General features: G+C 36.3%; 1 protein-coding gene across 2 annotated transcripts in view; it reads right to left on the bottom strand.

The window, feature by feature from the left end:
* Positions 1 to 27,273, bottom strand: part of MICALL2 (MICAL like 2) — a 125,960-nt gene extending 98,687 nt beyond the window's left edge. For both annotated transcript variants that reach the window (XM_053694898.1, XM_053694899.1), the window contains exons 1-2: positions 27,107 to 27,273; positions 23,393 to 23,542 (exon numbers count right to left, since the gene is read on the bottom strand). In XM_053694898.1, coding sequence (XP_053550873.1) covers positions 23,393 to 23,541 — 149 coding nt within the window. In that variant the 5' untranslated portion in view covers position 23,542; positions 27,107 to 27,273. The remainder of the gene's footprint in view (positions 1 to 23,392; positions 23,543 to 27,106) is intronic.
* Positions 27,274 to 27,736: the final 463 nt, after the last annotated feature.

The raw sequence follows: 27,736 nt of genomic DNA, 5'->3' as shown, positions 1-27,736 counted from the left end.
CATATTTTTTTTTTTTTTTTAGTAAATTATAAGACATGATGAAAATAATGGTATCTTTAGAAAGTCCATTTAATGGCGAGAAAAACGGTATATAATATGTGTGGGTACAGTAAATGAGTAAGAGGAAAATTACAGCTAAACACAAACACTGCAGAAATGTAAAAATAGCCTTGGTCATTAAGGGTAAGAAAATTGAAAAATGGTCCAGTCATTAAGGGGTTAATGTAATTTTGTAAATTCTGAGCTATATTACTCAATGCTGGGGAATCTGTTTGCGCTCTACAACTAAATTATAATAAAAATAATAATAATAATCTGCATCTTATGTATTATATAAAACGTCAGCATATTACTACTAGATATGCTGTTATTAAAGGGACAGTCAACACCAGAATTTTTGTTGTTTAAAAAGAAAGATAATCCCTTTATTACTCATTCCCCAGTTATATAAATACACTTTTTACCTCTGTTATTATCTTGTATTTAAGTCTCTGAAAACTGCCCCCTTATTTCAGATCTTTTGACAGCCATCCATTTTAGCCAATCAGTGCTCACTCCTGGGTAACTTCACGTGCATGAGCTCAATGTTATCTAAATGAAACTCATGAACTAATGCCCTCTAGTGGTCAAAATTCAGATTAGAGGCAGTCTTCAAGGTCTAAGAAATTAGCATATGAATGAACCTCCTAGTTTTAGCGTTTAACTAAGAATACCAAGAGAACAAAGCAAAATTGGTGATAAAAGTAAATTGGAAAGTTGTTTAAAATTACATTCTCTATTTAAATCATGAAAGTTTTTTTTGGACTTGACTGTCCCTTTAAACAATACTGCTGAGCTATATACGTTAAAATGCCATACAAATAAGGAACTGAAGTCTCCACGTGTCTACTCCCAATTCCTCAGCATATTTTCAGCTCCAGATGAGTTTAGACCAGTCATTGCCACATCATTTCTGGCAGCTGTACACATCCTGCACCGCTCAGCCAAGTAACACGTTCAGGGCTCTTCATTGCCCATCAGACTGGTGATCCCGTTGTACAGCACGGGTGTTGTGCAATTTATAAACTAAAGGGGAGTAAAACCTTGGCAAAATGTAACAGAACAACATCTGTGGGTAATCAGCTTTATAGATCCAGTCAAGAATAAATCACCCAGGATGCATAAAATCATAAAACTTTTTACCCTCTAGAAAAATAGTGCTGTGAACTCAATTCCCGTAATTACTTAACAAGTTATTCTAAACTCTGGCAGCCTAGATACGTTCTTAGTATGTTAGCGGAATAACCACATTATGTGATTTGTTTTAAAACATTTACTAAGCAAAATAGAGGACTTATTTCAATGTTTTGTGAGCAAACATGGGAAGCAATCATTAACCTCTTAGCTCCCATCACATGCTAATGTGCATTCTCTAGCAGTTAAGGGGTTAAAGAGGCATAGGATTTTTAAATTAGTCATGCATTTAAACGTGCATGTTAGAGGTAATACAAAACAAGGATTCAATTTGCCTGAAAAAAATTAAATGCGATTCTGTAGAAAACAATAAGCAGGCAGACCACAGTTCTACTATATCTGGCAACAATGTTTTCATTTTTACAGCCTACAAGAAACTATACAGAGCTACTATATACATTACCAGCAAAGCATTCTCAATTTATAAGATATCAATAATTAAACAGCAAAGAAAAGGGACAATATTTGCTCAGAAACTGCACCGATGCACTCTTATTACACTAAGATTACTGGTCTTCAGGTGACTCTTCTGTTTGGCTAAGTCTAGTCCCATTTAAATAATAGGTTGCCTGTTTATTTTTACTTCCAGAATGTAGAACCTAGCATTTTCCTGTATTAAACCTCATTTTCCATTTACCTGCCCATTCTTCTAATTTCTGCAGATCCCCTTGTAAAGCAAGTTCATTCTGCCCTGACCTAATGACCTTACACAGCTTTTTATCATCTGCAAAAATAGTCCTTTATCATCTTTAACAAAGGAATATGAAACCCAAACATAAACAACTTTCTAATTTACTCCTATTATGAATTTTTCTTCATCTTCTTGGTAGCTTTTATTAAAAAGAAAGCTTCTGGGGCTGCACCCATGAGCACTATATGGCAGCAGTTTTGCAAGAATGTCATCCATTTGCAAGAGCACTAAATGGCAGCACAATTTCCTGCCATATAGTGCACTGCTCAGACACCTACCTGGGTATCTCTTCAACAAAGAATATCATGGGAATGAAGCACATTTGATGATAGAATTAAACTGAAAATGTTTATAAAGTTGTATGCTCTGTCTGAATCACAAAAGAAAATTGTTGGGTATCATATCCCTTTAAACTTTATTCACTCAAAAATATATTTAACATTCTGGGGCCTATTTATGAAAGGGCTGTCGGACATGATCCGACATTGCGGATCATGTCCAACAGACCTCGCTGAATGCGGAGAGCAATACGCTCTCCGCATTCAGCATTGCACTAGCAGCTCTTGTGAACTGCTGGTGCAACGCCACCTCCTGCAGATTCGCAGTCAATCGGCCGCTAGCAAGGGGGTGTCAATCAACCCGATCGCATTTGATCGGGTTAAATTGCGGCGATGTCTGTCCTCCTCCTCAGAGCAGGCGGACTGGTTATGGAGCAGCGGTCTTTAGACCTCTGCTTCATAACTGGTGTTTCTGGCGAGTCTGAAGGAGCTTGCTAGATATGCCCCTTTAAATTTTTGTTTCGCTGCCACTTTAAGACACGCAGCGCAATATAAAGCGTGAATGTAAAGCAAGCATAAAATGTCAGAGACTTTGTACCAGACAAGATTACTCAGACAGGGTAGGGCTCAGCTTTCTTATCTGATCCGTTTGGCTTGTATGAACATGCCCAAGTAAAAAAAAGGAAATCACAGAGTTAATCACCGACGGATCAATACAGGCAAAGCTTTCAATAAAACACCTACAAAGTAAACAAAACTCTCTTTTTTTATTCTTATTCATATAAACTGCACTCAGAGCTTCGGAATAGAATACACTGTTATCCTCCTGTCATTAAAGCAAAAATACCAGATACAAAGCCAGAACAAGAGGTCATGATGTCAAGCTGGAGGGCAGCAGGCTCAGGAGTAATTAGTAGGAGACCTTCTTTAAAGGGTGGCTAATTTGTAGACTGTGCTTTCAATAGAGGTGATAAGAACAAATAATGCTGGTGAATTGAAGAATGCCTGAGATATACATGAGGTTGTTCTATTAAGACTTGACAGTGGAAAAAGAAAATGCTCTGATGTGTTATATACAAGCAATAGTGTAATAATAAAATGCTCTATGTGATAAACCTGTGCAACGGGATTAAACACATAGTTAAAAGTCAGCTACAGAGCAGCAATCCCCTATTGGGAACTAGAACACATCAGGTGAGACAATGACAAGAGGCATTTGTGTATAGTCTCAAATCACTAGCGTGTTGCTGCTCCTGAGAATACTTAGGTGTGCTTTTCAACAAAGGATGTCAAAAGAACAAGTTAAATAAATTGAAAATCTTAGTGCATGGTTTATCTACACTATAACTTTCATGTCCCTTTAAAGAAGTGTCAGAATTAAAGTTTCATGATTCAGATAGAACATGCAATTTTAAACAACTTTCAAATGTACTTATATTATCATGGAGCAGCAATAAACTACTGGGAGCTAGCTGCTGTTTGGTGGCAGCACATATATGCCTCTTGCAATTGGCTCACCCGATGTGTTCTGCTAGCTCCCAGTAGTGTGGTCCTTTAACAAATGATACCAAGAGAATGAAGCAAATTTTATAATAGAAGAAAACTGGAAAGTGCTTTTTTAAAATGATCCAAATCATGAAAGAAAATTTGGGGATTTTATGTCCCTTTAATGTAATATTTGAATATTGAATATAATATTTAATTAGTTTCATATAAGCATTTTAATGTTGATTAACATAGAATTAATTTAAAGGGAAAGGAAACCCCAAAATTTTCTCTTTTATGATTTGGATAGAACATACAATTTTAAACAACTTTCCAATTTACTTCCATTATCAAATTTGCTTAATTCTCTTGTTATCCTTTGCTGAAGGAACAGCATTGCACTACTGGCAGCTAGCTGAACACATCTAGTTAGCCAATCACAAGAGACAAATGTGTGCAGGAATCAATCAGCAGCTAGCTCTCACTAGCTTAAGATATGTGCGTATTCTTTTTCAACAAGGGACACCAAAAGAACAAAGCACATTTAAAAATAGAAGTGAATTTAAAAGTGTCTTAAAATGACTTGCTCTATATGAATAACGTACGTCTATCCCTTTAACTTTATTGGAATCAGCTTCTGAATGTAATATTTGACTGTTGCATTTAAAAACTAAAATGTTACATTCTGTATCTACATTCCAACAATCAATACTTAAATGTAAATTATTTTATAGTCAAATTTGCATAAACACATGCAAGATAAAAAGACAATGCAATAGAACTTAGTCTAAACTTCATATGAGTAGTAGATTTTTTTTCTGACAAATTTCAGTTACGTCTATTTGCACTCCTCTTGTATCATGTGACAGCCATCAGCCAATCACAGATGCATATATGTACAGTATGTTCTGTGAATTCTTGCACATGCTCAGTAGGAGCAGGTGACTCAAAAAGTGTACATATAAAAAGACTGTGCATTTTGTTAATGGAAGTAAATTGAAAAGAAGTTTAAAAATGTGCTGCTCTATCTGAATCATGAAAGTTTAATTTTGACTTGAATGTCCCTTTAATATTTATTCTTAAGAAATATTCAACTGGTAAAATAAATGTTAAAAGGGATAGTAAACTCAAAAAAAATATTTAACTTGTTCAAAACTTCTGTAAATAATAAACCTATTTCTAATTGGTGCCTATTTACAGTTTTCTTACATTCTCTTGTTATTTTATTTATAAAATTACTACTGTGCCAAACCCATTTTTTGCTTTTATATGAGCCCTATTATGACGTTCTACCTAGGTAGAAATCATGGCAGCCGGCCTGCGCATTAAAATTATTATTCTATTGCCCACGCATGCACAGAATCATCCCTCCTATACTTTCTCTAGCAGCGCATCACAATCCAAGCGCCAGATGCTGGGTGGACATGTGGATCGTGAGTGGCGCACCAGAGCGCTAAAGCTCTGGGGACCATGGACGTTGAAGAGGAAGGAGTTGAAGAGGCAGCAGATTTAGCAGTGTCATTTGAGGTAAGTACACAAAGTACCCCTAGACTAACGAGCATGTTATATGGAGTACTACAAATTACTTACAAACTACAAATTTGGCCGCTGTAGTGCGCATGCAAATTCCTTATTATTAGCAAGTGCGCATGCGCTGTGGGCTGAAATTAATATTAAAATCAAGGGACCCAAACGCTTTGCCATTGGATGGGGGGTGGTAGCAGGTTTAGTTAGGTTAAATTTTGCATAATTTTCTAACCCTTTAAGGGGAAACATGTATTATATTATTGTACTGTTAATTTTTTTTTTACATATCTAACTACTTCAAATTAATTCACTTTTTGTTTTCCTTATAAAAGTCCCTAAAAACATCTGCTTTTTAAAAGGGACATACAAATGAAAAAATAAAATGCCCTTCTGTGTTACCTGCAAGCAACAGTGCAAAAATTATATGAAAAGTCTCTTAAGAACCATTTTTTGAACCGAGGTATCCACCATTTACTATGGTGTTAAACTGTGTGTAGGTTCTTAGAACCGAGGTATCTACCATTTAACTAATTCAATTAAAAATTACGTTTTAAATGTAATATATCCTAAGGGAGCTGATTGTGCACTCGCAAACTCTTATGTATCATTCCTCAGGGTTTCACGTCCTGACTATACTCAGTGTTTCACGTCCTGACTATATAGTATTTCCTTTAGAGGAGTAGCACCTGGTCACTGTACCAGTTTCATAGCTTTGAAGGCAGATAAGAACCAAAAGGCCAACAAGTCTGCCCAAAATGTCCTAAAAGTGCAAACTTATCTAGATTGTAGGATATCCTTATTTACAGGGCCGTCTTTAACACAGGGCAAAAGGGGCAGCTGCCCAGGGCCCAGCTTCTGTTGAGGGACCCAAGAGTCCTTTTTTATGGGTCAACCAGACTGCCGATGTGACATGGGGAACACACACATTCAGTCCTAATACTGTCACGGTCAAAAGTACTCTGCTTATATTTTTTTTTAAAAAATTGTGCCAGACCGTGTCGGTGTCATGTGACATGCCAAGCTATTGCCATGTGCTGTTTTAGATGTGCACTGTGCAGCACTGAATGCAAAGCCCTAACTCTGCATCCAGCTATTCCCATTGCATCAGAAAAGGTCCTACTGGGGTTACCAATGTTACCAGGTAACTGCTCTGGTGGTGGGGATTGTTTCTGGGTAGGGCTGACTGTAGGCGCATGCAGCAGAAAGCTGGAGCGGTAAGCACGTGAGGATTTGAGCATCTGTGCAGCTGCATACACTGCTCTCTTCAGTCAAGAGGCTGTGTGACTCATCTCACACTGTATCCATTCAGCCTTGGGCAGACAGCTCTTTCTGCTGTGACCCTAAGATCAACTAACTGAAGTTTGTCAGGGGAACAGTGCTTTGTAGAAAGGTGTCAGTGGGAAGAATAAGTGAGTGCACACACGCCCCTCCCCATGCAGCATTGTCTAGTGCAGGGTGAGAGGGAACTTGTTCCTAGCAAAGATGTGACATGTGCTGCTGTGGCTGATGTATAGTGTCATGCTGATACTTCGCACATTAATGTAAGGTTTATTGTTATAGTTTTTGTTTTCTCTCTGTCTCAGATTTTACAGCTTACCATAGTAGTTCTGCTGTTCCAGTCAGTAAACTTATATTTGTCTGCACCTCCATACTTAAATCCCTTTAACCAGCTAACCTCACACCAGAATCACATTCAAAAGAATATTAAATGAATCTACAGTGGAGGAATTTATATATTTCTTTACTTATTAGTACTGCTTACGTCCAGTTTCACATATTGCAATTTATTTAATTTTTTTTAAATGATTAGCCCAGCAGTGGATGATCCACTGCTGGGCTAATAATTTTAAAAAAATTATAAAATAAATTGATTTAGTTGTTTTTTGGGATGTTGGGGTGGAGAGCGGCCCAAGAAAAAAAATTTTGTCCAGGGTCCAGTCAATATTAAAGACGGCCCTGCTTATTTATCCCAGGCATTAATAAGTACATAGTACAGACTTATGCCTATCCCAGGCATTAAAGGGACATTGTATACTAGATGATCCATTTATATATCCTCTCTGGGAGTGTTTTTTTTAACAATGTATAGTTTTGCTTATTTTTTTAATAACATTGTGCTGATTTTTAGACTCCTAACAAAGCCCCACAGTGTCAGATGTATACATGGGTTAACAGACTCCTGCTGTCTCCTGTTTATGTTATAGGTTGTTTCATTTTCAGGGGAGGGGGGGGAGTGTCTTCTGTTCCTGTTTTCCCAGCCCCTTTCAATGGGTGTCCCAGCCTAACCTCATCAACAGGGCTAAACTGGGAGCTTCTAAGCAAGTTTTTAAAAGGTTTATACTGGATTTTTATATCAGTATCTGTGCATATTATTATTTATAGTAGTGTCTATTACATAAAGTTAAATGAAAATTGGTGTACACTGTCCCTTTAATACTGTAAGCACGTAGTATAGACTTTTTGCCTATCCCAGGCATTACTAAGTATGAGGTATAGCCTTATCCCATGCATTAAAGGGATAGGAAGGGCAAAATATATCATTATTTCTGCCATATAATAAAACTTTGACAAAATACCATAAGTTTTCAATTCCTATCTGTTTCCACGCTCTGTTCTGTCAAAAGTGGGTGTATTTCCAAACCCATTAGCCAACCACGGTGGGCAACTTCTATTGAGGACATAACGCATGGGCTCTGAATATCGTTAATCTAACACATGCGCAATCGGACGAGGATCTCTTTGCCTACGTCACAACTGAACATCAGAGAGAAGATGAACATCCAAGAGAGAGTTGAAAAGCAGAGACAGGACTGAATAGCAGCGAGAGGAGAGAAAAAAAAAAGTTGAACAGGAGATTACTCTTAGTTTATGGCTAATTACTAATGTATTTTATTGTGAAGTATTCGTTGTGGATATTATATTAATATTATCAGATGTGTTAGATCAAGTGTGTGAGAGAAATAAGAAGCACCTTTCAAAATATAAAATAAAAAGGGCCATATATAGATAAAGACTTCTGCCTAACCAACTTCAAAGTCAAAATTAAACTTTCTTTCATGTAATTGGCAAGAGTCCATGAGCTAGTGACGTATGGGATATACAATCCTACCAGGAGGGGCAAAGTTTCCCAAACCTCAAAATGCCTATAAATACACCCCTCACCACACCCACAATTCAGTTTTACAAACGTTGCCTCCTATGGAGGTGGTGAAGTAAGTTTGTGCTAAGATTTCTACGTTGATATGCGCTTCCCGATTCCTCTCAGAGTACAGCGAATGTCAGAGGGACGTGAAGGGAGTATCACTTATTGAATACAATGATTTCCCTAACGGGGGTCTATGTTATAGGTTCTCTGTTATCGGTCGTAGAGATTCATCTCATACCTCCCTTTTCAGATCGACGATATACTTTCAATTTACCATTACCTCTACTGATAACTGTTTTAGTACTGGTTTGGCTACCTGCTATATGTGGATGGGTGTCTTTTGGTAAGTATGTTTTTTATTACTTAAGACACCTCGGCTATGGTTTGGCACTTTATGCATTTATAAAAAGTTCTAAATATATGTATTGTACTTATATTTGCCATGAGTCAGGTTCATGTATTTCAGTTGCAAACTGTCAGTTTCATATTTGGGAAATATAAACATCTTTTAAAGAAAATTTTTTCTTACCTGGGGTTTAGTCTTTTTTCAATTGACTACTTCTTGCAAATTGCGGGTGGTATTAGGCCCGCGGGTGCGTCAAATGCTAAACTTTATTGAGTCATTCTTGGCGCGAAAAATACGTCTATGACGCAACTTTGTCATTTCCGGCGTCATACTTGACGCCGAGACCTTTCACACGGTTGCGTCATTAGTGACGCAAGTGTGTCATTTCCGGTTATTTTTGGCACCAAAAAAATTTACGTTACGTTGTGCGTCATACTTAGCGCCAAACTTTTTCATTATTTCAATACCCCATTGATGTTTGCCTCTTGTTTTTTTCTCTATCAGAGGGCTATGCTATTTGCATTTTTTCCCATTCCTGAAACTGTCATATAAGGAAATAGATAATTTTGCTTTATATGTTGTTTTTTCTCTTACATTTTGCAAGATGTCTCAATCTAATCCTGCCTCAGAAGTTTCTGCTGGAACATTGCTGCCTGACATCGGTTCTACCAAAGCTAAGTGCATTTGTTGTAAAATTGTAGAAATTATTTCGCCGAATGTCATTTGTAATAGTTGTCATGATAAACATTTACATGCAGATAGTGTATCCATCAGTAATAGTACATTGCCAGTTGCAGTTCCTTCAACTTCTAATGTGCATGACATACCTGTAAATTTTAAAGAATTTGTTTCTGATTCTATTCTGAAGGCTTTGTCTGCATTTCCACCTTCTAATAAACGTAAAAGGTCTTTTAAAACTTCTCATTTAGTTGATGAAATTTCAAATGACCGACAACATAATAATTTATCCTCTTCTGATGAGGATCTATCTGATTCAGAAGATCCTTCCTCAGACATTGACACTGACAAATCTACTTATTTATTTAAAATATAGTATATGCGTTCTTTATTAAAAGAAGTGTTAATTACTTTGGATATTGAGGTAACCAGTCCTATTGACATTCAGTCTAATAAACGTTTAAATGCTGTATTTAAATTTCCTGTGGTTTCTCCAGGGGTTTTTCTTATTCCTGAGGCTATTTCTGATATGATTTCTAAGGAATGGAATAAGCCAGGTACTTCTTTTATTCCTTCTTCAAGGTTTAAAAAATTGTATCCTTTTACCAGCAAAATCTATAGAGTTTTGGGAAAAAATCCCCAAAGTTGATGGGGCTATTTCTACTCTTGCTAAACATACCACTATTCCTATGGAAGATAGTACTTCTTTAAGGATCCTTTAGATAGGAAGCTTGAATCTTATCTAAGGAAGGCCTATTTATATTCAGGTCATCTTCTTAGACCAGCAATTTCTTTGGCTGATGTTGCGGCTGCATCAACTTTCTGGTTGGAGAATTTAACGCAAGAGGAATTGGATTCTGACTTATCTAGTATTATATGCTAATCATTTTATTTGTGATGCCATTTTTTATTTTATCAAAATTGATGTTAGATCCATGTCTTTAGCTATATTAGCTAAAAGAGCTTTGTGGCTTAAATCTTGGAATGCTGATATGACATCTAAATCTAGATTACTTTCTCTTTCTTTCCAAGGTAATAATGTATTTGGTTCTCAGTTGGATTCTATTATTTCAACTGTCACTGGGGGAAAGGGAGTTTTTCTGCCTCAGGATAAAAAACCTAAGGGTAAATCTAAGGATTCTAACCATTTTTGTTCCTTTCGTCAGAATAAGGAACAAATACTCAATCCTCCCCCCAAGGAATCTGCTTCCAATTGGAAGCCTTCCTCAAATTGGAATAAATCCAAGCCATTTAGGAAACCAAAGTCAGCCCCTAAGTCCGCATGAAGGTGCGGCCCTCATTCCAGCTCAGCTGGTAGGGGGCAGATTAAGGTTTTTCAAGGATATTTGGATAAAATCTGTCCAAAATCAATGGATTCAGAGTATTGTCTCTCAAGGGTATTGAATAGGATTCAGAGTAAGACCTCCTGTGAGAAGATTTTTTCTCTCACGTATCCCAGCAAATCCAGTAAAAGCTCAGGCTTTCCTGAAGTGTGTTTCAGACCTGGAGTCTTCAGGGGTAATCATGCCAGTTCCTCTTCAGGAACAAGGTTTGGGGTTTAATTCAAATCTATTCATTGTCCCAAAGAAGGAAAATTTATTCAGACCAGTTCTGGATCTAAAAATTTTGAATCGTTATGTAAGAGTACCAACTGTCAAGATGGGGACTATAAGGACTATTCTGCCTTTTGTTCAGCGAGGACATTATATGTCCACAATAGACTTGCAGGATGCATACCTTCATATTCCAATTCCTCCATAACATCATCAGTTTCTGAGATTCTCTTTTCTAGACAAGCATTACCAATTTGTTGCTCTTCCATTTGGCCTAGCAACAGCTCCAAGAATCTTTTCAAAGGTTCTGGGTGCCCTACTCTCTGTAATCAGAGAACAGGGTATTGCGATCTTTCCTTATTTGGACGATATCTTGGTACTAGCTCAGTCTTTACGTACTGCAGAATCTCACACAAATCAACTAGTGTTGTTTCTTCGGAAACATGGTTGGAGGATCAATTTACCAAAAAGTTTCTTGATTCCTCAGACAAGGGTCACCTTTTTAGGCTTCCAGATAGATTCAGTGTCCATGACTCTGTCTCTAACAGACAAGAGACGTTTAAAATTGGTTGCAGCCTGCCGGCACCTTCAGTCTCAGTCATTCCCTTCAGTGGCTATGTGCATGGAAGTTTTAGGTCTCATGACTGCAGCATCGGACGCAATCCCCTTTGCTCGTTTTCACATGAGACCTCTACAGCTTTGTATGCTGAATCAATGGTGCAGGGATTATACAAAGATATCACAATTAATAAATCCCAATGTACGACACTCTCTGACATGGTGGATAGATCACCATCGTTTAGTTCAAGGGGCTTCTTTTGTTCTACCAACCTGGACTGTGATCACAACAGATGCGAGTCTTTCAGGTTGGAGAGCTGTTTGGGGATCTCTGACAGCACAAGGGGTTTGGAAATCTCAAGAGGCGAGATTACCAATAAATATTTTAGAACTCCGTGCAATTCTCATAGCTCTTCAGTTTTGGCCTCTGTTAAAGAGAGAACCATTCATTTTTTCAGACAGACAATATCACAACAGTGGCATATGTCAATCATAATGGTGGGACGAACAGTCCCCAAGCTATGAAAGAAGTATCTTGGATACTTACTTGGGCGGAATCCAGCTCCTGTCTAATCTCTGCGGAGCATATCCCAGGTGTAGACAATTGGGAGGCGGAGTATCTATAGCCAGACTTCACATCCAGGGGAGTGGTCTCTCCATCCAGATGTGTTTTCTCAGATTGTTCAGATGTGGGGTCTTCCAGAGATAGATCTCATGGCCTCTTATCTAAACAAGAAACTTCCCAGATACCTGTACAGGTCCAGGGATGTTCAGGCGGAAGCAGTGGATGCGCTGACACTTCCTTGGTGTTATCATCCTGCTTACATTTTCCCGCCTCTAGTTCTCCTTCCAAGAGTGATTTCCAAAATCATCATGGAACAGTCTTTTGTGTTGCTGGTGGCTCCAGCATGGCCACACAGGTTTTGGTATGCGGATCTGGTTCGGATGTCCAGTTGCCCGCCTTGGCCACTTACGTTACGGCCAGACCTACTATCTCAAGGTCCATTTTTCCATCAGGATCTCAAATCATTAAATTTGAAGGTATGGAAAATGAATGCTTAGTACTAAGTCATAGAGGTTTCTCTGACTCAGTGATTAATACTATGTTACAAGCTCGTAAATCTGTCTCTAGAAAGATTTATTAGAGAGTTTGGAAGACTTACATTTCATGGTGTTCTTCTCATAAATTCCCCTGGCATTCTTTTAGAATTCCTAGAATTTTACAGTTTCTTCAGGATGGTTTGGATAAGGGTTTGTCTGCAAGTTCCTTGAAAGGACAAATTTCCGCTCTTTCTGTTTTATTTCACAGAAAGATTGCTATACTTCCTGATATACACTGTTTTGTACAGGCTTTAGTTCGTATTAAGCCTGTTATTAAATCAATTTCTTCTCCTTGGAGTCTTAATTTGGTTCTGAAAGCTTTACAGGCTTCTCCATTTGAACCTATGCATTCTTTGGACATTAAACTACTTTCTTGGAAAGTGTTGTTCCTTTTGGCCATCTCTTCTGCTAGAAGAGTTTCTGAGCTATCTGATCTTTCTTGTTAGTCTCCGTTTCTGATTTTTCATCAGGATAAGGCAGTTTTGCGGACTTCTTTTCAATTTTTACCTAAGTTTGTGAATTCTAACAACATTAGTAGAGAAATTGTTGTCCTTTCCTTGTGTCCTAATCCAAAGAATTCTTTGGAAAGATCGTTACATTCTTTTGATGTGTTAAGAGCTTTGAAATATTATGTGGAAGCTACTAAAGATTTCAGGAAGACTTACAGTCTATTTGTTTTATTTTCTGGTCCTAGGAAAGGTCAGAAGGCTTCTGCTATTTCCTTGGCTTCTTGGTTGAAACTTGATTCGTCAAGCTTATTTGAAATCGGGTCAGGCCCCGCCTCAGAGAATTACAGCTCATTCTACTAGATCAGTCTCCACTTCGTGGGCTTTTAAGAATGAAGCTTCAGTTGATCAGATTTGCAAAGCGGCAACTTGGTCCTCTTTGCATACATTTACTAAATTCTACCGTTTTGATGTATTTGCTTCTTCGGAAGCAGTTTTTGGTAGAAAAGTTCTTCAGGCAGCTGTTTCAGTTTGATTCTTCTGCTTTTGATTTAAGTTTTTTCTTTCAATTATGAAAATAAACTTATTTTTTTGGGTTGTGGATTAATTTTTTCAGCGGAAAATGGCTGTTTCTATTTTATTCCCTCCCTCTCTAGTGATTAGAGTGGAGATCCACATCTTGGGTATTGCTATCCCATACATCACTAGCTCATGGACTCTTGCCAATTACATGAAAGAAAACATAATTTATGTAAGAACTTACCTGATAAATTCATTTCTTTCATATTGGCAAGAGTCCATGAGGCCCACCCTTTTTATGGTGGTTATGATTTTTTGTATAAAGCACAATTATTTCCAAATTTCTTTTGTTGATGCTTTCTACTCAATTCAGTTTAACGAATAGCCAAGCAGTGGGGTGATAAAGAAAGGTGGGTGAGGTGAGGGGTGTATTTATAGGCATTTTGAGGTTTGGGAAACTTTGCCCCTCCTGGTAGGAATGTATATCCCATACGTCACTAGCTCATGGACTCTTGCCAATATGAAAAATTAATTTATCAGGTAAGTTCTTACATAAATTATGTTTTAATGATTCAGATAGAGCAGCAACTTTAAACAACTTTCCAATTTACTTTCACTAACAAAATGTGCACAGTATTCTTATATTTATACTTTGAATCACTAGCTCCTACTGAGCATGTGCAAGATTTCACAGTATATAGGTATATGCATTTGTGATTGGTTGATGGCTGTCACGTGATACAGGAGTGGAGGAAATAGACAAAACTAAAATTTGTCATGAAAAAAAAAAAAAAAAATCTACTACTCACTTGAAGTTCAAAGGGGGCGATTTATTTAAGTGCGAGTGGACATGATACGCTGTAGCGTATCATGTCTGCGCACATCGATAAATGTCGATAGCATACGCTGTCGGCATTTATCATTGCTTGTGCAATGCCGCCCCCTGCAGATTTGCAAAATCTAGTCTAATAATTGATGCCTTTTTTTTTTTTTGAGTAGGTTGTGTGTCCCTTTTTTCTTTCACATCTGGTCATCCTACTGTAACCTAGGTTCCATAATGGAGGTGCCCATAATCAGGAGGAGATGCATGAAATGTATTTAGTGTCCCCGAGGATTTAGATTTACACCCTTAAAAGAAAGGTTCGGCTTTAAAGGGATATGAAACCCAAAATGTTTTGTTCATGATTCAGATAGAGAATGCAATTTTAAGAAACTTTCTAATTTACTCCTAATATTTTTTTTCTTCTTTCTCTTGGTATCTTTATTTTAAAAAGCAGGAATGTACGATTATGAACCGGCCCATTTTTGGTTCAGAACCCTGGGTAGCGCTTGCTGATTAGTGGCCACATTTTGCACTACCTACTTAGAAACTCTTGCAAAAGGATTAAATACACAAGTACATTTGCATTGCAAATTGGAAACAGCTGGTGATTGGCAAGTACATGCAGCATCAAATTTGCTCGCTGACCAAGTCTTGTTCTGAAGCAACAACATTTGCTGCTCCTGAGAGGGAATTTGTGTTTATTATCTTTACAAAGGTTAAACACATAGCTAGGATTAGTAACACACAAAGTGGATTCTCTACCAATGTAAAGCATGTAGCAATGACATTTTATTGTCCCTTTAAATCTGGACATGTGCACTACTCTACAATCCCTCCCCATAGGAACCAGTATGGATCATTTCTGTAAGTACCAGTGACATAAACCCAATCTCATCCAGTCTATGAAAAAAAGTCTGCATTCTCCTGCTAACTCCTGGCCCTTCCAAGAGCACAAATGTCTTAATGGCTATTTTATCAAACAAAAAAGGTGGCCATACTAAATAAATGGAAAAGATGGACTGGGTCTCCTAAATTATCCTAAAAAGCTACGTGAAATCAACAGGTACCAAACTATTAATGTGCGTCATAAAGAGGAATATGGTGTAGTAAGTTTATAATACAGATGTATTCAGCCTCACCTTTTACAGTATCATAAGCATTATACATTTTCTTACTACTTTCATTTTTAAAAGTTAATTGCCCATATTTTCCTTAAAGGGATATTAAACCCTTGGTACATTTAGCCACCAATCAGCCAGAGCTACCAAGGTGCTGTATCAAAAACTGGCCGGCTTCTACACTCAAATTACTGCTTTTCAAATAAAGATACAAAGAATTAAGAAAAAATGATAATAGAAGTAAATTAGAAAGTTGCTTAAAATTATATGCTCTATCTGAATCACAAAATAAAAAAAAATTGGGCTTCATATCCCTTTAAAGGGATGGAAAAGTCAAAATTGAAATGTGCATGGGTACCTTTCTATCCCTTTAATTATCTGTATGGAAAAAAAGAATGCAACACACTTTATACATTCTCCCCAACTTTCCCTTTCTGTGAAAATTCTGGAGGGGGGGGGGGGGTTCACTGTCTCCAGAAACGCTAGAGTGCATTATGTGCGATTCCGAACTTAAGCCCTGCTACATGCTAAAAAGTGACAGCTTGATCAGTGCATGATCTAAATTCTATTAGTCCCTAACTGGTCATAGCAACAGAGGTGAGAAACATAATAGGCGTATGTTCTTGGACTGCAAAAAATGCAAATTTTACCAACAAAATTACAGTTTTAAATGCTTTTAAAACATGTATATAGTATGCAGAAGGTTTGCAGTGCAGTGGTTAAATGCCGATATATACTGTGCATATAAAACTACGTTACTGTTTCTTTAAATCATCTGTACTTTTCGTATGGTTTCAGAACCACAACTTGTTTTCTGTTCCCTCTTCTAGGTTTTCTTATTCTTGTCCCATACTAAATAACTAATACAAAGCAGAGCTCTGTCTCATCAGTTCAAACATACATCCACGTGTGATTGCACCTTTAATCCAGGATTCATGCCACCTGGCACTGAGCTGTAATCTGTTGATCCCAAAAGCCTTAAAGGGGAAACGCTGCTTAAAAAGGGACAGTCAACACCAGGATTTCTGTTGTTTAAGAAGATAGATAATCCCTTTATTACCCATTCCCCAGTTTTGTATAACCAACACAGTTATATTAATACACTTTTTACCTTTGTGATTACCTTGTATCTAAGCATCTTCTGACAGCCCCTTGATCACATGACTTTTTATTTATTAACTTTCATTTTAGCCAATGAGTGCAGCGACTGCCACAAGCCACGGGCGTGATCACAATATTATCTATATGGTTTACATGAACTAGCTCTCTGCTGTTGTGAAAAGCAAATAAAAATGCATGTCATTAGAGACGGCCTTCAATTATCATATGAGCCTTCCTAGGATTACCTTTCAACAAAGAATACCAAGAGAACAATGCAAAATTGGTGATAAAAGTAAATTGGAAAAATCTTTAACATTGCATGCCCTATTTGAAACATGAGTTTTTTTGGACTTGACTGTCCCTTTAAGTGTTCAAATGCATATGGCAGGTTTAAAGAGATAAAAAAACTGCAAAAATAAAATGCTCTAATGTGTTATATACAAGCTATAGTGCAATAATAAACTGCTCTAATTATGTATTTAAAGGGAAAGTCTACCCAGAATTTGCATTGTTTCAAAAGATAGATAATCCCTTTATTACACATTCCCCAGTTTTGATAACCAGCACAATTATAATACACTTTTTAACCTCTGTGATTACCTTGTATCTAAGCCTCTGTAGACGCCCCTTATCTGAGTTATTTTGACAGACTTGCATTTTAGCTAATCAGTGCCCTCTCGTAAGTAACTCCACAGGCATGAGCACAATGTTATCTATATGAAACACATGAACTAGCGCTGTCTAGCTGTGAAAAACTGTCAAATGCATTCAGATAAGAGGTGGGCTTTCAAGGGCTTAGAAATTAGTATATGAGCCTACCTAGGTTTAGCTTTCAACTAAGAATACCAGAAGAACAAAGCAAATTTAATGACAAAAGTAAATTGGAAAGTTGTTTAAAATTGCATGCCCTATCTGAATCATGAAATCATTAACATTTTCTTAATATGAATAATTATGAATCACTACCTCCGGGTTAGAGCTGTAGGTTTACGCTGTGTCAGGTTAGTGCACAAGCGATAAGTGTTAGTTTTTCTTTAAGTCCTGAAGTCAGCGCGCATCTGGTTTTGCTTCCATACAAACTATTTACTTTCAACTTGTAATATGCCCGCTAACCCATACAGTTTATAAGTTTACTTCTGGCCGTGTTTGTGCGCAAGCAAGTCTTTAAATAGCATGCCAACCACTAAAAATCAGTTAAACACACAGCAAGGCTCAGTCAGAAGCCTCTATACATAGCTCCTGAGCAATCAGCCAATCAGCAGTGGAATACACATGTATCTGCCAAACACCAGTGGTTTCCACCTCAGGAGCTGAAATGTGTTGCTCCTCCCAAGAGGGACATTAGCTATGAAAGGATTATAATCCAAAAAGTAAACGCTGGAATTAATTAGAACATCTTATTTCTGCACTGACATTTCGCTTTTGGGACAAATCATACATAAAACTGAAGCATATGTGAACAGCTGTTTAAGTTCCCACTGAGTTTACATAGCAAAACTTTATTCGGTTTTCCATACAGTGCAGGAACAATTACTTTTTGCAAAAATAAAAAAAAATAGTGACTTCTTGTCTAAAGAACTTAGTTTTTAGGCATCTGCACGAGGATCATTCGTGATTATCCGAACACGGAATACAGTTCCTTAAAGGGACAGTATACACCATTTTTTATATAACTGCATGTAATAGACACTACTATAAAGAAGAATATGCACAGATACTGATATAAACATCCAGTATAAAACCTTTTTAAAAAAAATGTACTTAGAAGCTCACAGTTTAGCTCTGTTGATGAGGTTAGGCTGGGACACCCAGTGAAAAAGGCTGGGAAAACAAGAAAGAAGACACTGCCCCCTTCCCTGCATATGAAACCAACAGGACCCAGCAGGAATCTGTAGACATCAGTATACATCTGACACTGTGGGGCTTGGTTAGGAGTCTGAAAATCAGCACAATGTTATTTAAAAATAAGTAAAACTATAAATTGTTACAAAAACACTACCCAAGATGGGCTAAATAAATGGATCATCTACAAAACATTTATGCAATGAACAATCTAGTGTACAATGTCCCTTTAAAGAGCCAAAGCCCACGAGCAGCCACCTTCTTTCACATTCGGATCATTTGTGCACATGCCTATTAGTTTCTATCGTACAGCAATGTCAAAGCACAACTACAGCGTCCCTCAATCAGCATAACAAATTATTTAGAAGCTGAGAAGCCAAATAAGTTTTCAAATTAATTGCTGTATGAGCCGCTTATCCAGTGCTTCCCAATTACAGTCCTCAAGTAGCCCAAAATAAATGTCCGATCTGTTCAGTAGCCCAGTAAGTATGACTGTTTTACTTGTGCTCAAGTAGGGATATAAGGGACATGAAACCTCATACAATTTTAAACAACTTTCCAATTTACTCCTATTATCGAATTTTCGACATTCTCTGGTATCCTTTGTTGAATGAGCATCAATACAGTACTGGGAGCTAGCTGAATACATCTGGTGAGCAAATGACAAGAGGCATTTATGTGCATCCCCCAATCAGCAAGTGCACAGTACAGTGCACTGGTGCTCCTGAGCTTACCTATGTATGCTTTTCAACAAAGGATGCCAAAGAGAATGAAGCAAATTAGATGATATGCAAAAAATGTTATTCATAAAGCAACTTAGTATCAAGGGAGCTCTCTTCTCTGTACTCTTTTTAAAAAAAAAAAATGTGAAGCGTTACACTAAAAAAAGCTGAATCTGAATACAAAATGACACTGAAAATTAGAAACTATAAATGATATACAAATAGATTTAATCCATATACCTACTAAATGCAATGCATAAAATCACTATAAAATGTGCAACATAATATTACAAATATATTTACTTTTAATAGCCATTGTATTTGATTTGTTCTCTTGGTATCCTTTGCTGAAAAGCATAAATGGTAGGGTCAGCAGTAATGCACTACTGGGAGCTAGCTGCACTCATTCTTCTTGTCATTTGGTCACCAGATGTGTTCAATTGGCTCCTAGTAGTGCATTGCTGTTCCTTCAACAAAGGATACTAAAAGAATAAAGCAAATTACATAAAAGAAGTAAATTGGAAAGTTGTTTAAAATGGTTTGTTCTGAGTCACAAAAGGAAACATTTGGTTTTCATAACCCTTTAAATCTGGCCTGTTAGGGCTCCGGGAGGGCTGGAATTGAATAACACTCTGTCCACTACTGCAAATGCCTAAATTTGACAGGACACAGAGAGTTCAGATGTTTAGAAAACTTACATTTTCCCCATAAAAGAAAATACTTTGCTCTTGTTAGCCAATTGCTTCATTACTGAATAATAATAGAGTGTGATGTCATTAAGAAAATATTCAAAGGCAAAATAGGTTACAAGGTCTGTGAATTCCGGTTTCTAATTAGTTTCTGCTTCAATGATGATGAGTACTTTCAGTGCCTGGTTGTAGGACTCTTATGTGTACTAATGCCAAGCAAACTGTTTAATAAGTGCCCTTGTTTTACCTTATGCCAAAGCAGGCAGGCCACACTATTTACAATATAATAGTTTAGTTTTCTTTTGCAGCCCAGGGACAAACCCCTTGAAAAGCCTCATAAGAATGTGTAGCTACTTTCTGTGGGCAGTTAAGAGACTGATATAAATGAGTTTCTGCACTCCTTAAGCAATCATTGTGTAGCGTGTTGCAGGGTCATTGTAAAACAGCAAGGTGAAGAGCTAATTTAAAGAAAAAGTTGAAAATGAATGATGAAATACATAGCAAAGTGCATTTTAACTGCATATAATTAAAGGGGTAGTGTACTGTAAAATGTTCTCCCCTTTAATGTGTTCCCGGTAATCTATTTTGCCAGTAAGTGTGTTAATTTGTTTACAAAATTGCTCATCTATCTTTATTTTGTCATTTTAAAATAGCTGCTTTTCCTGTTAAATTCTTCGCCTATACTGAAAATGCAATACTGCGGCAACGCTTCAAACATATAAAGGAACTTCCAGCATGAAGTATTTTATACTTCATGACTGAAAGTCTCCTTTATTTGTTACACTGGTAAATCCTAGGGTTTCACAAACACTTTAAATTGAGATTAAAGGTGCATGAAACCTTTTTCTTCACAATTCAGATACGTTGTAAATTTGTTTAAAATTGTATACTGTATTATCTTACTTGCTTTGTTCCTTTGGTATCCTTTTGTTAAAAAAGCATATTTAGGTAGGCTCAGAAGCAGTAATACATTATGAGGAGCTAGCTGCTTATTGGTGTCTGCACAAATTCCTCTTGTCATTGGCTCACCCCAGGTGTCCAGCTAACTCCCAGTAGTGCATTGCGACTGCTTCAACAAATGATATATCAAAATAATGAATAAGGACATTTGATAATGGAAGTATATTGAAAAGATTTTTAAAATGTTATGCTCTATCTGAATCATGAAAGATCAATTTTAGATTTAAAGGGATAAGAAAGTCAAAATTAAACTTGCATGATTCAGATAGAGCAGGTCATTTTAAGACACTTTTAAATTCACTTCTATTTTCAAATGTGCTTTGTTCTCTTAGTATCCCTTGTTAAAAAATGAATATGCACATAGTATACACCTGCCTGCACACATTTGTCTCTTGTGATTGGCTAAATAGATATTTTCAGCTTCCTGTCAGTAGTGCAATGCTGTCCCTTCAGCAATGGATAACAAGAGAATGAAGAAAATTAAGATAAGTAAATTGGAAAGTTGTTTAAAATTGTATGAAAGGCCCATGTTTAGGGCCGAAACGCGTTGACAGCATATGGTAAGCCTATTTCTTGATTTTCAAATATTCCTTAGCGTTATTGCACCTTTTTATTTTTAGGTTTCACACTATCACACATAGGAGGATCTCCTTTGAGAAAATCAACATCCTCCAGTAGGATTTCCTATTATTCACTTCTGGAATTATCATCTAAGACATTTTTTTTTACACTTTTGGCATTTTAACATTTTCATATTTTTTTATATTTATATTTTTGCATTTTTGTACTTTTTTAATTTTTCATTTGTTTCACTTTTAATCTCTATTTTTTTTTTTCACTTTTTGCACTATCACCACCAGTCTTTAAGGCATTGGATTTATACTATCATCACCAATTTTTAAGCATTGGATTAATGATATTTTTGTATAAGTGAATTCATCAACCTGCGACACGACATCACTTTAGAATTCATAGAATTCTACATGGATTTATTTTAAACTTCTATCACAGACTTCTACATGGATTTATTTTAAACTTCTATCACAGACTTCTACATGGATTTATTTTAAACTTCTATCACAGACTTCTACATGGATTTATTTTAAACTTCTATCACAGACTTCTACATGGATTTATTTTAAACTTCTATCACAGACTTCTACATGGATTTATTTTAAACTTCTATCACAGACTTCTACATGGATTTATTTTAAACTTCTATCACAGACTTCTACATGGATTTATTTTAAACTTCTATCACAGACTTCTACATGGATTTATTTTAAACTTCTATCACAGACTTCTACATGGATTTATTTTAAACTTATATCACAGACTTCTACATGGATTTATTTTGAATTTCTATCACAGACTTCTTTTTTGGGACTAATCAATTATACAACTAACGTGGTCCGTTTATCATCTACATTACATTGTTTTTTCACTACCCCTTTAACAATTTAATCTCCCTGCGCTTTTATTTGACGATAGGCAGAGAAAACGTAAACTATGTTAGACACAGCTGGACTTCCCAGCTTTAGCAAAGAACTTAAAACTGATTTGTTTTAGATAGATCAAAATCGGTTAATAAGTTTGGTCGTCATCTCTGGCAACCAAGAGGTAAAATTGTAACTTATAAAAAATGACATTAACTTGAACAAACCCACCTTTGAAAATCATATCTAACTAACAGCGTATCATAACATGTTACAATTTGTGTATTTTCATTTACTTTAAAACTGGCACTTTGACAGCATTTGTTGGCCAGTTCTGTATGTGGGTCGGACACTAATTCAAAGTACTCAATGCATCACTGTTTTCATATTTTCCAAAGCTGCCCACACATCAGCGCCTGTGTTATTTGTCCATGAATAACCTCTTACGATGTTAAGTCCAGTAGTACATTCCGTTAACAGCCTCATCGCTCTCTCCCCACAATATATACTGCATTTTCGTTGGTTTAACAGAGAGTCCAGGAGTACTTATAGTGACACCCCAAAAAGAAATCATTTAGTTCCACCTAAAAATGATCTAAATGCCAGATTTAGATCTAGTATTGTAGTACTGCAAGATCTCATTCAGCAACAAGGCAAATATTTATCCCACAATGTTCAAAGTTTAATTACAGGAGGAAGGGGCAAAATAAATAAAGATATTGATTTTTTTTTTTGTTTGTTTACTATTCATTCTTTATAGTGCAAAAATGTCATGACCTAATTCAATTAGACAATGTCATTTTTTTACAAACAATCCTGCAAGTCTAGGTGTTTAACTCCTACAAAATGAGTTAAATACGTAGTTAAAGTACAACTCAGGAGCTGCAGAGAACTGCAGGTCCCAAAGGGAAGTGGCTGATCACTAGTGCACAAATGACAAATTAGCACATGTAATGTTTGAACTGTGATGACCCTTTTAAGCATTTTATATTGCATTAACACACACAGTGTTTTAAGTCCCTTAAAATAGATATAGATTATGTGTGCACATTCTTTACAATAACAGCAGCGGATATTCTGCTTCCTGTTTTCCTTAATTACAGTCACCTAACAAGGCAATAAATAACGGACTTTTACTCACATGAGGTCAGGTCTATGCTTGTGCAGTATAGCACAAAACGCCAGTCCATCTCGGAATGATGTGGTCATGTTAGTAATGTTGACGTCTCGATATCCATTGCACTGTTGTTTGCACCATTGCTGCAGAGCCTTTATACCGCTAGCTGCCATCCTGAAAAAGGATGAAAAACTTGATTAAGAAAAAAAAATAAAAAATAACAATATAGTTAAAGGAACATTCTATTTAGCATTTTAAACATATTATTTTCTAATTCTATAAATTGTTCTACAATGTCACTCCAGATAAGGATACAGCTACGGATCCAATCAGGAGTAGACATATGTAAACACTGGCTGCCGCCGCCTCCTTATCTGAAGCAGAAAGGGGTGCTCAAAATGTGCAATATTACTACATGTTTAACCTTAAAACCTGTTCAAATATAATTTACTACTACTATTAAAAGGGATAGGAAAGTCAAAATGAAATTAGCGAGAATCAGATAGAGCATGCAATTTTAAGACACTTAAAATCACTTCTATTTTCAAATGTGCTTTGTTCTCTTGGTATCCATTGCTGAAAAAGAATATGCACATATTCTACACTAGTGGGTGCTAGCTGGTGATTGGTGCCTGCACACATTTGTCTCTTCTGATTGGCTAACTAGATGTGTTCAGATAGCTGACAGTAGTGCAATGGTGTTCCTTCAGCAAAGGATAACAAGAGAATAAAGCATGTTTGATAATCAAATTTAAAGTTGTTTAAAATTGTATTTTCAATCCAAATCATGAATTAAATGTTTGGGGTTTCCTGCCCATTTAATACTATTCATTTTAACATGTTTATTCCCATTGCCTAAACGGATACACAGATATAAATCATTACACGATTTTGCCGCAATATCCCTTATTGACAGCAAACATGTAATTCATCCCATAGGCCAGTGTTTCCCAAATCCAGTTCTTAGGACTCTTAACAGGCTAGATATTCACCCACAAGCTGATTATTTCACCTATGCTCTAGTTATAGGGTCAAAAAACACTTTTTTATTTCATTATTCAGACAGAGCATGCAATTGTAAACAACTTTCCAATTATAATATTATAAGATTTGTTTCATTCTCTTTGTATCCTTTTTTTTAAAGGAGCAGCAATGTACTACTGTTTGCTGGCTGAAAACATCAGGTGAGCCAATGTCAACAGCCATATAAGTCCGGCAAATAAAATCTGCAGCTATCTCCTAGTAGTTCATTGCTGCTCTTTAAAGTGAAAGTCAAGTTGACTATATCGCTATATAAGCGTATATCAATCTATGAAAAATAACCTCACTTTCATTCATCATTTTTTCTACTATTAATTTCTAACATCAGTTTTTTACCCTGAAAGCCGCCAGACTTTTTCGCCGTTCCTCTGCCCTGCAAAATACATTTTCTTTCCTTTCGTTGTTACGAATAAGTGATATCCTAATCTCATTGGCCCCCATGGACGTCTAACCCCCTTCTATTTACGCACCCATTTTGCAATGCGTATGCGACTATCTTCGAACTTCATCCCTGATCCGCTGCACATTCATGATAGCCGCATGCCCATTTTAAAATCTCAAAGGAAATCCCTTATAGGGCTCTATTTATCAATCATTTGGGGAATTCTCCTTTCTGTTCTCCACAGCTCTCCTTAGGAGAGGAGTACATGTGCGCCCATATTTATCATAAAAAAGTAGTTTTTTCTCCATGGGAGAGCTGAGGAGAACTAATGATAAATTTCTCCAGTCAGATTAGTATCTTCTCCTTATTTATCACTAAAAATAAGCAACTATTCTCCATGTCAATCATATATAGACCAATAGAAATCTTTATACAGCCTTCCTAGTAGCTTTGTTAACGCCCCTCTTCAGCAAACTTTCATATATGAAATAGATCTACATTTTCATTGTTTTTGTGCTTCAATTTTAGAGCTTTTTTATATCTTATTTTTATGCCCCAATAGATATCATTTTTGTGCTCTGTTATATATTATTTTGGTGCTCCATTATATATATATTTTTTTTTACTCCATCATAAATTATTATTGCGCTCCAATAATCATTATTATTGTGTTTTGTTATAGATCATTTTTTAACCTTGTAGAGCCCTTTTTGTGTGTGTAACTGCTTCTACAACTAGTAGAGAATAGATTTCTAATGCTGTTCTCCACTGTAGCTATGGAGAACTTTAAGGTAGGAACTTGCAGAAGAACTTTCAGTCCTCCACAGGAGAATATAAATGATAAATTTGTAACTAGGAGAATTATTAGGAGAACTATATGAAATACGACTAAGCTCGTATTATTGTGCACGTGCAAAATATTGGGCTCACAAGAGCAAGTACTGATAAAGACGTATATAGCGGGTGGGACCGCTCTTACATCTAACACTTCTAAACCCGTAGTAAGCAATTATACAGTATGGAACTTGTATAATCCATAGCGTTGTTTGCGTATCAGAACATTTATTTTCACTTTAACCTACCTAGATCTGCTTTTCAACAATATGATTGCAAGACAACAAAGCAAATTAGGTCATGGAAATACATTGGAAAATTGTATGCTTTATCTGAATCACGGAAGAAGAAAAAAATGGATTTTATGTCCCTTTAAGATATAATGAATATCTGTCACCTGAGGAGCTATGATCTGACAAGTGTGCTCATCTACAGTCAAACAAACAATATAAATGATGGTGCAAGAAGAATGTTTCAGCAATAATGAAAACTATTACTGCAATACCACCTTACAGCATTATGGTTAAACAACAAGGAAAGGCACTAGACACTAAATATGTATAATACAAGGGCAGCCTAGTGTAACTAGCGTTTTACTTTCAGTTTATCAATCAGCATTTAGTGACTCTGGGGATTCTGTACATTATTTAAAATAATGTATTGCTTGTTAGCCTATAAAAGGTATCACTAATACACAATTCTCAAAGTGTACATTAAAACAATAATAAAAAACTTCAGCATTAACACCACAATGAAAACAAATTGGCACTAGGGACTTTGTACCTAACAGGAATACATAGCACTTGACTGTGTTTTGTTTATGTATTCGCCTGGCTGCAACTGAAACTATATCTGTTTTACCGTGAATTGTGTGATATGTATGAACACACATATATAGCTTTACGTGAAGGTACAAATACATTTGCACATACATTAACTTAATATATATTTATATTTTTTTTTATTTATTTTGTCTATATTTGTACCTTCACATAGAGCTATATATGTGTATTCATACATATTACTATATATATATATATACACACACATACATACATACATACACACACATCAACAGATGCATACATACACAAATTATATATATACATATACACACACACAAACATATAGATGCATATATACACAAAACTATATATATATATATATATATATATATATATATATATATATATATACACACACACATACATATAGATAGATGCCTATATACACAAACATATATATACACACATACACACATATAGATGCATTGCATATATACACAAACACACATATATACAAAATAAAATATATATTATAACTGATGTTTATGATATATTGTAACACAGAGTCAGGTGACAGATATTTACACATGTATAAAACTCATACAGCTTATGCATCTGATTGTTCTATGTATGGCCGTACAGCTATGCATTGCCATGGGTTATATTACTGTAAATGACAGCGAATCCAGCTTGCACCTTTTTTTGGTTCTCTCCCGCCTGGGAACCAGCTGTAGGTCCGGGTCGTGAGTTTGAGAGCAAGCGAGCAGTCCCTAGCTATCCATAAGCAGTCCCAGTGATCCCTTACGTAAGTCCCAATGGAAGATCCGCTCCGCTCCGTAGTCTGAGTAACTGAGCCTGGAGCAGCGAACACACAGACAGCTCTGTGCAGGGACTGGGCGTGGCCTATTGGAGAGAGGAGGAGTGAAGACCGCGGGGTGGCGAAATTCAGTTATTTAGATTTATTTAAGGGGCGGATACTTTTGAGCATAATAAATAAAGAGGGCGTGGTTTATAGCCCTGTTTTATTTGATCAAAGAATTACTAAAATGGCCGCTGATTGTATAAAATAACTAAATAGACAGAAATATAAACAATTATTACTGTATCTTAAAATAAACATCACTGTCGAATACTTAGGTAACTATTGTGTAAAAAGGTGATGTACGTGTCGCTAAAAACGTCACATATCTGATGTCACTCGTGTACTAAATAACGGATTTCCCATGAATCAGGACTTGAGAAGCTTCCTGATAGGCCAATTGCAACTGACTAGCACATCCTTAGGCTCAGCATATGCAAATATTTAGCTTTTAGGTGAGGGTTTTT

This window comes from Bombina bombina, chromosome 11 (assembly GCF_027579735.1).
Source record: "Bombina bombina isolate aBomBom1 chromosome 11, aBomBom1.pri, whole genome shotgun sequence".
Taxonomy (NCBI): domain Eukaryota; kingdom Metazoa; phylum Chordata; class Amphibia; order Anura; family Bombinatoridae; genus Bombina; species Bombina bombina.
This window is presented reverse-complemented; position numbering and strand designations above follow the sequence as displayed.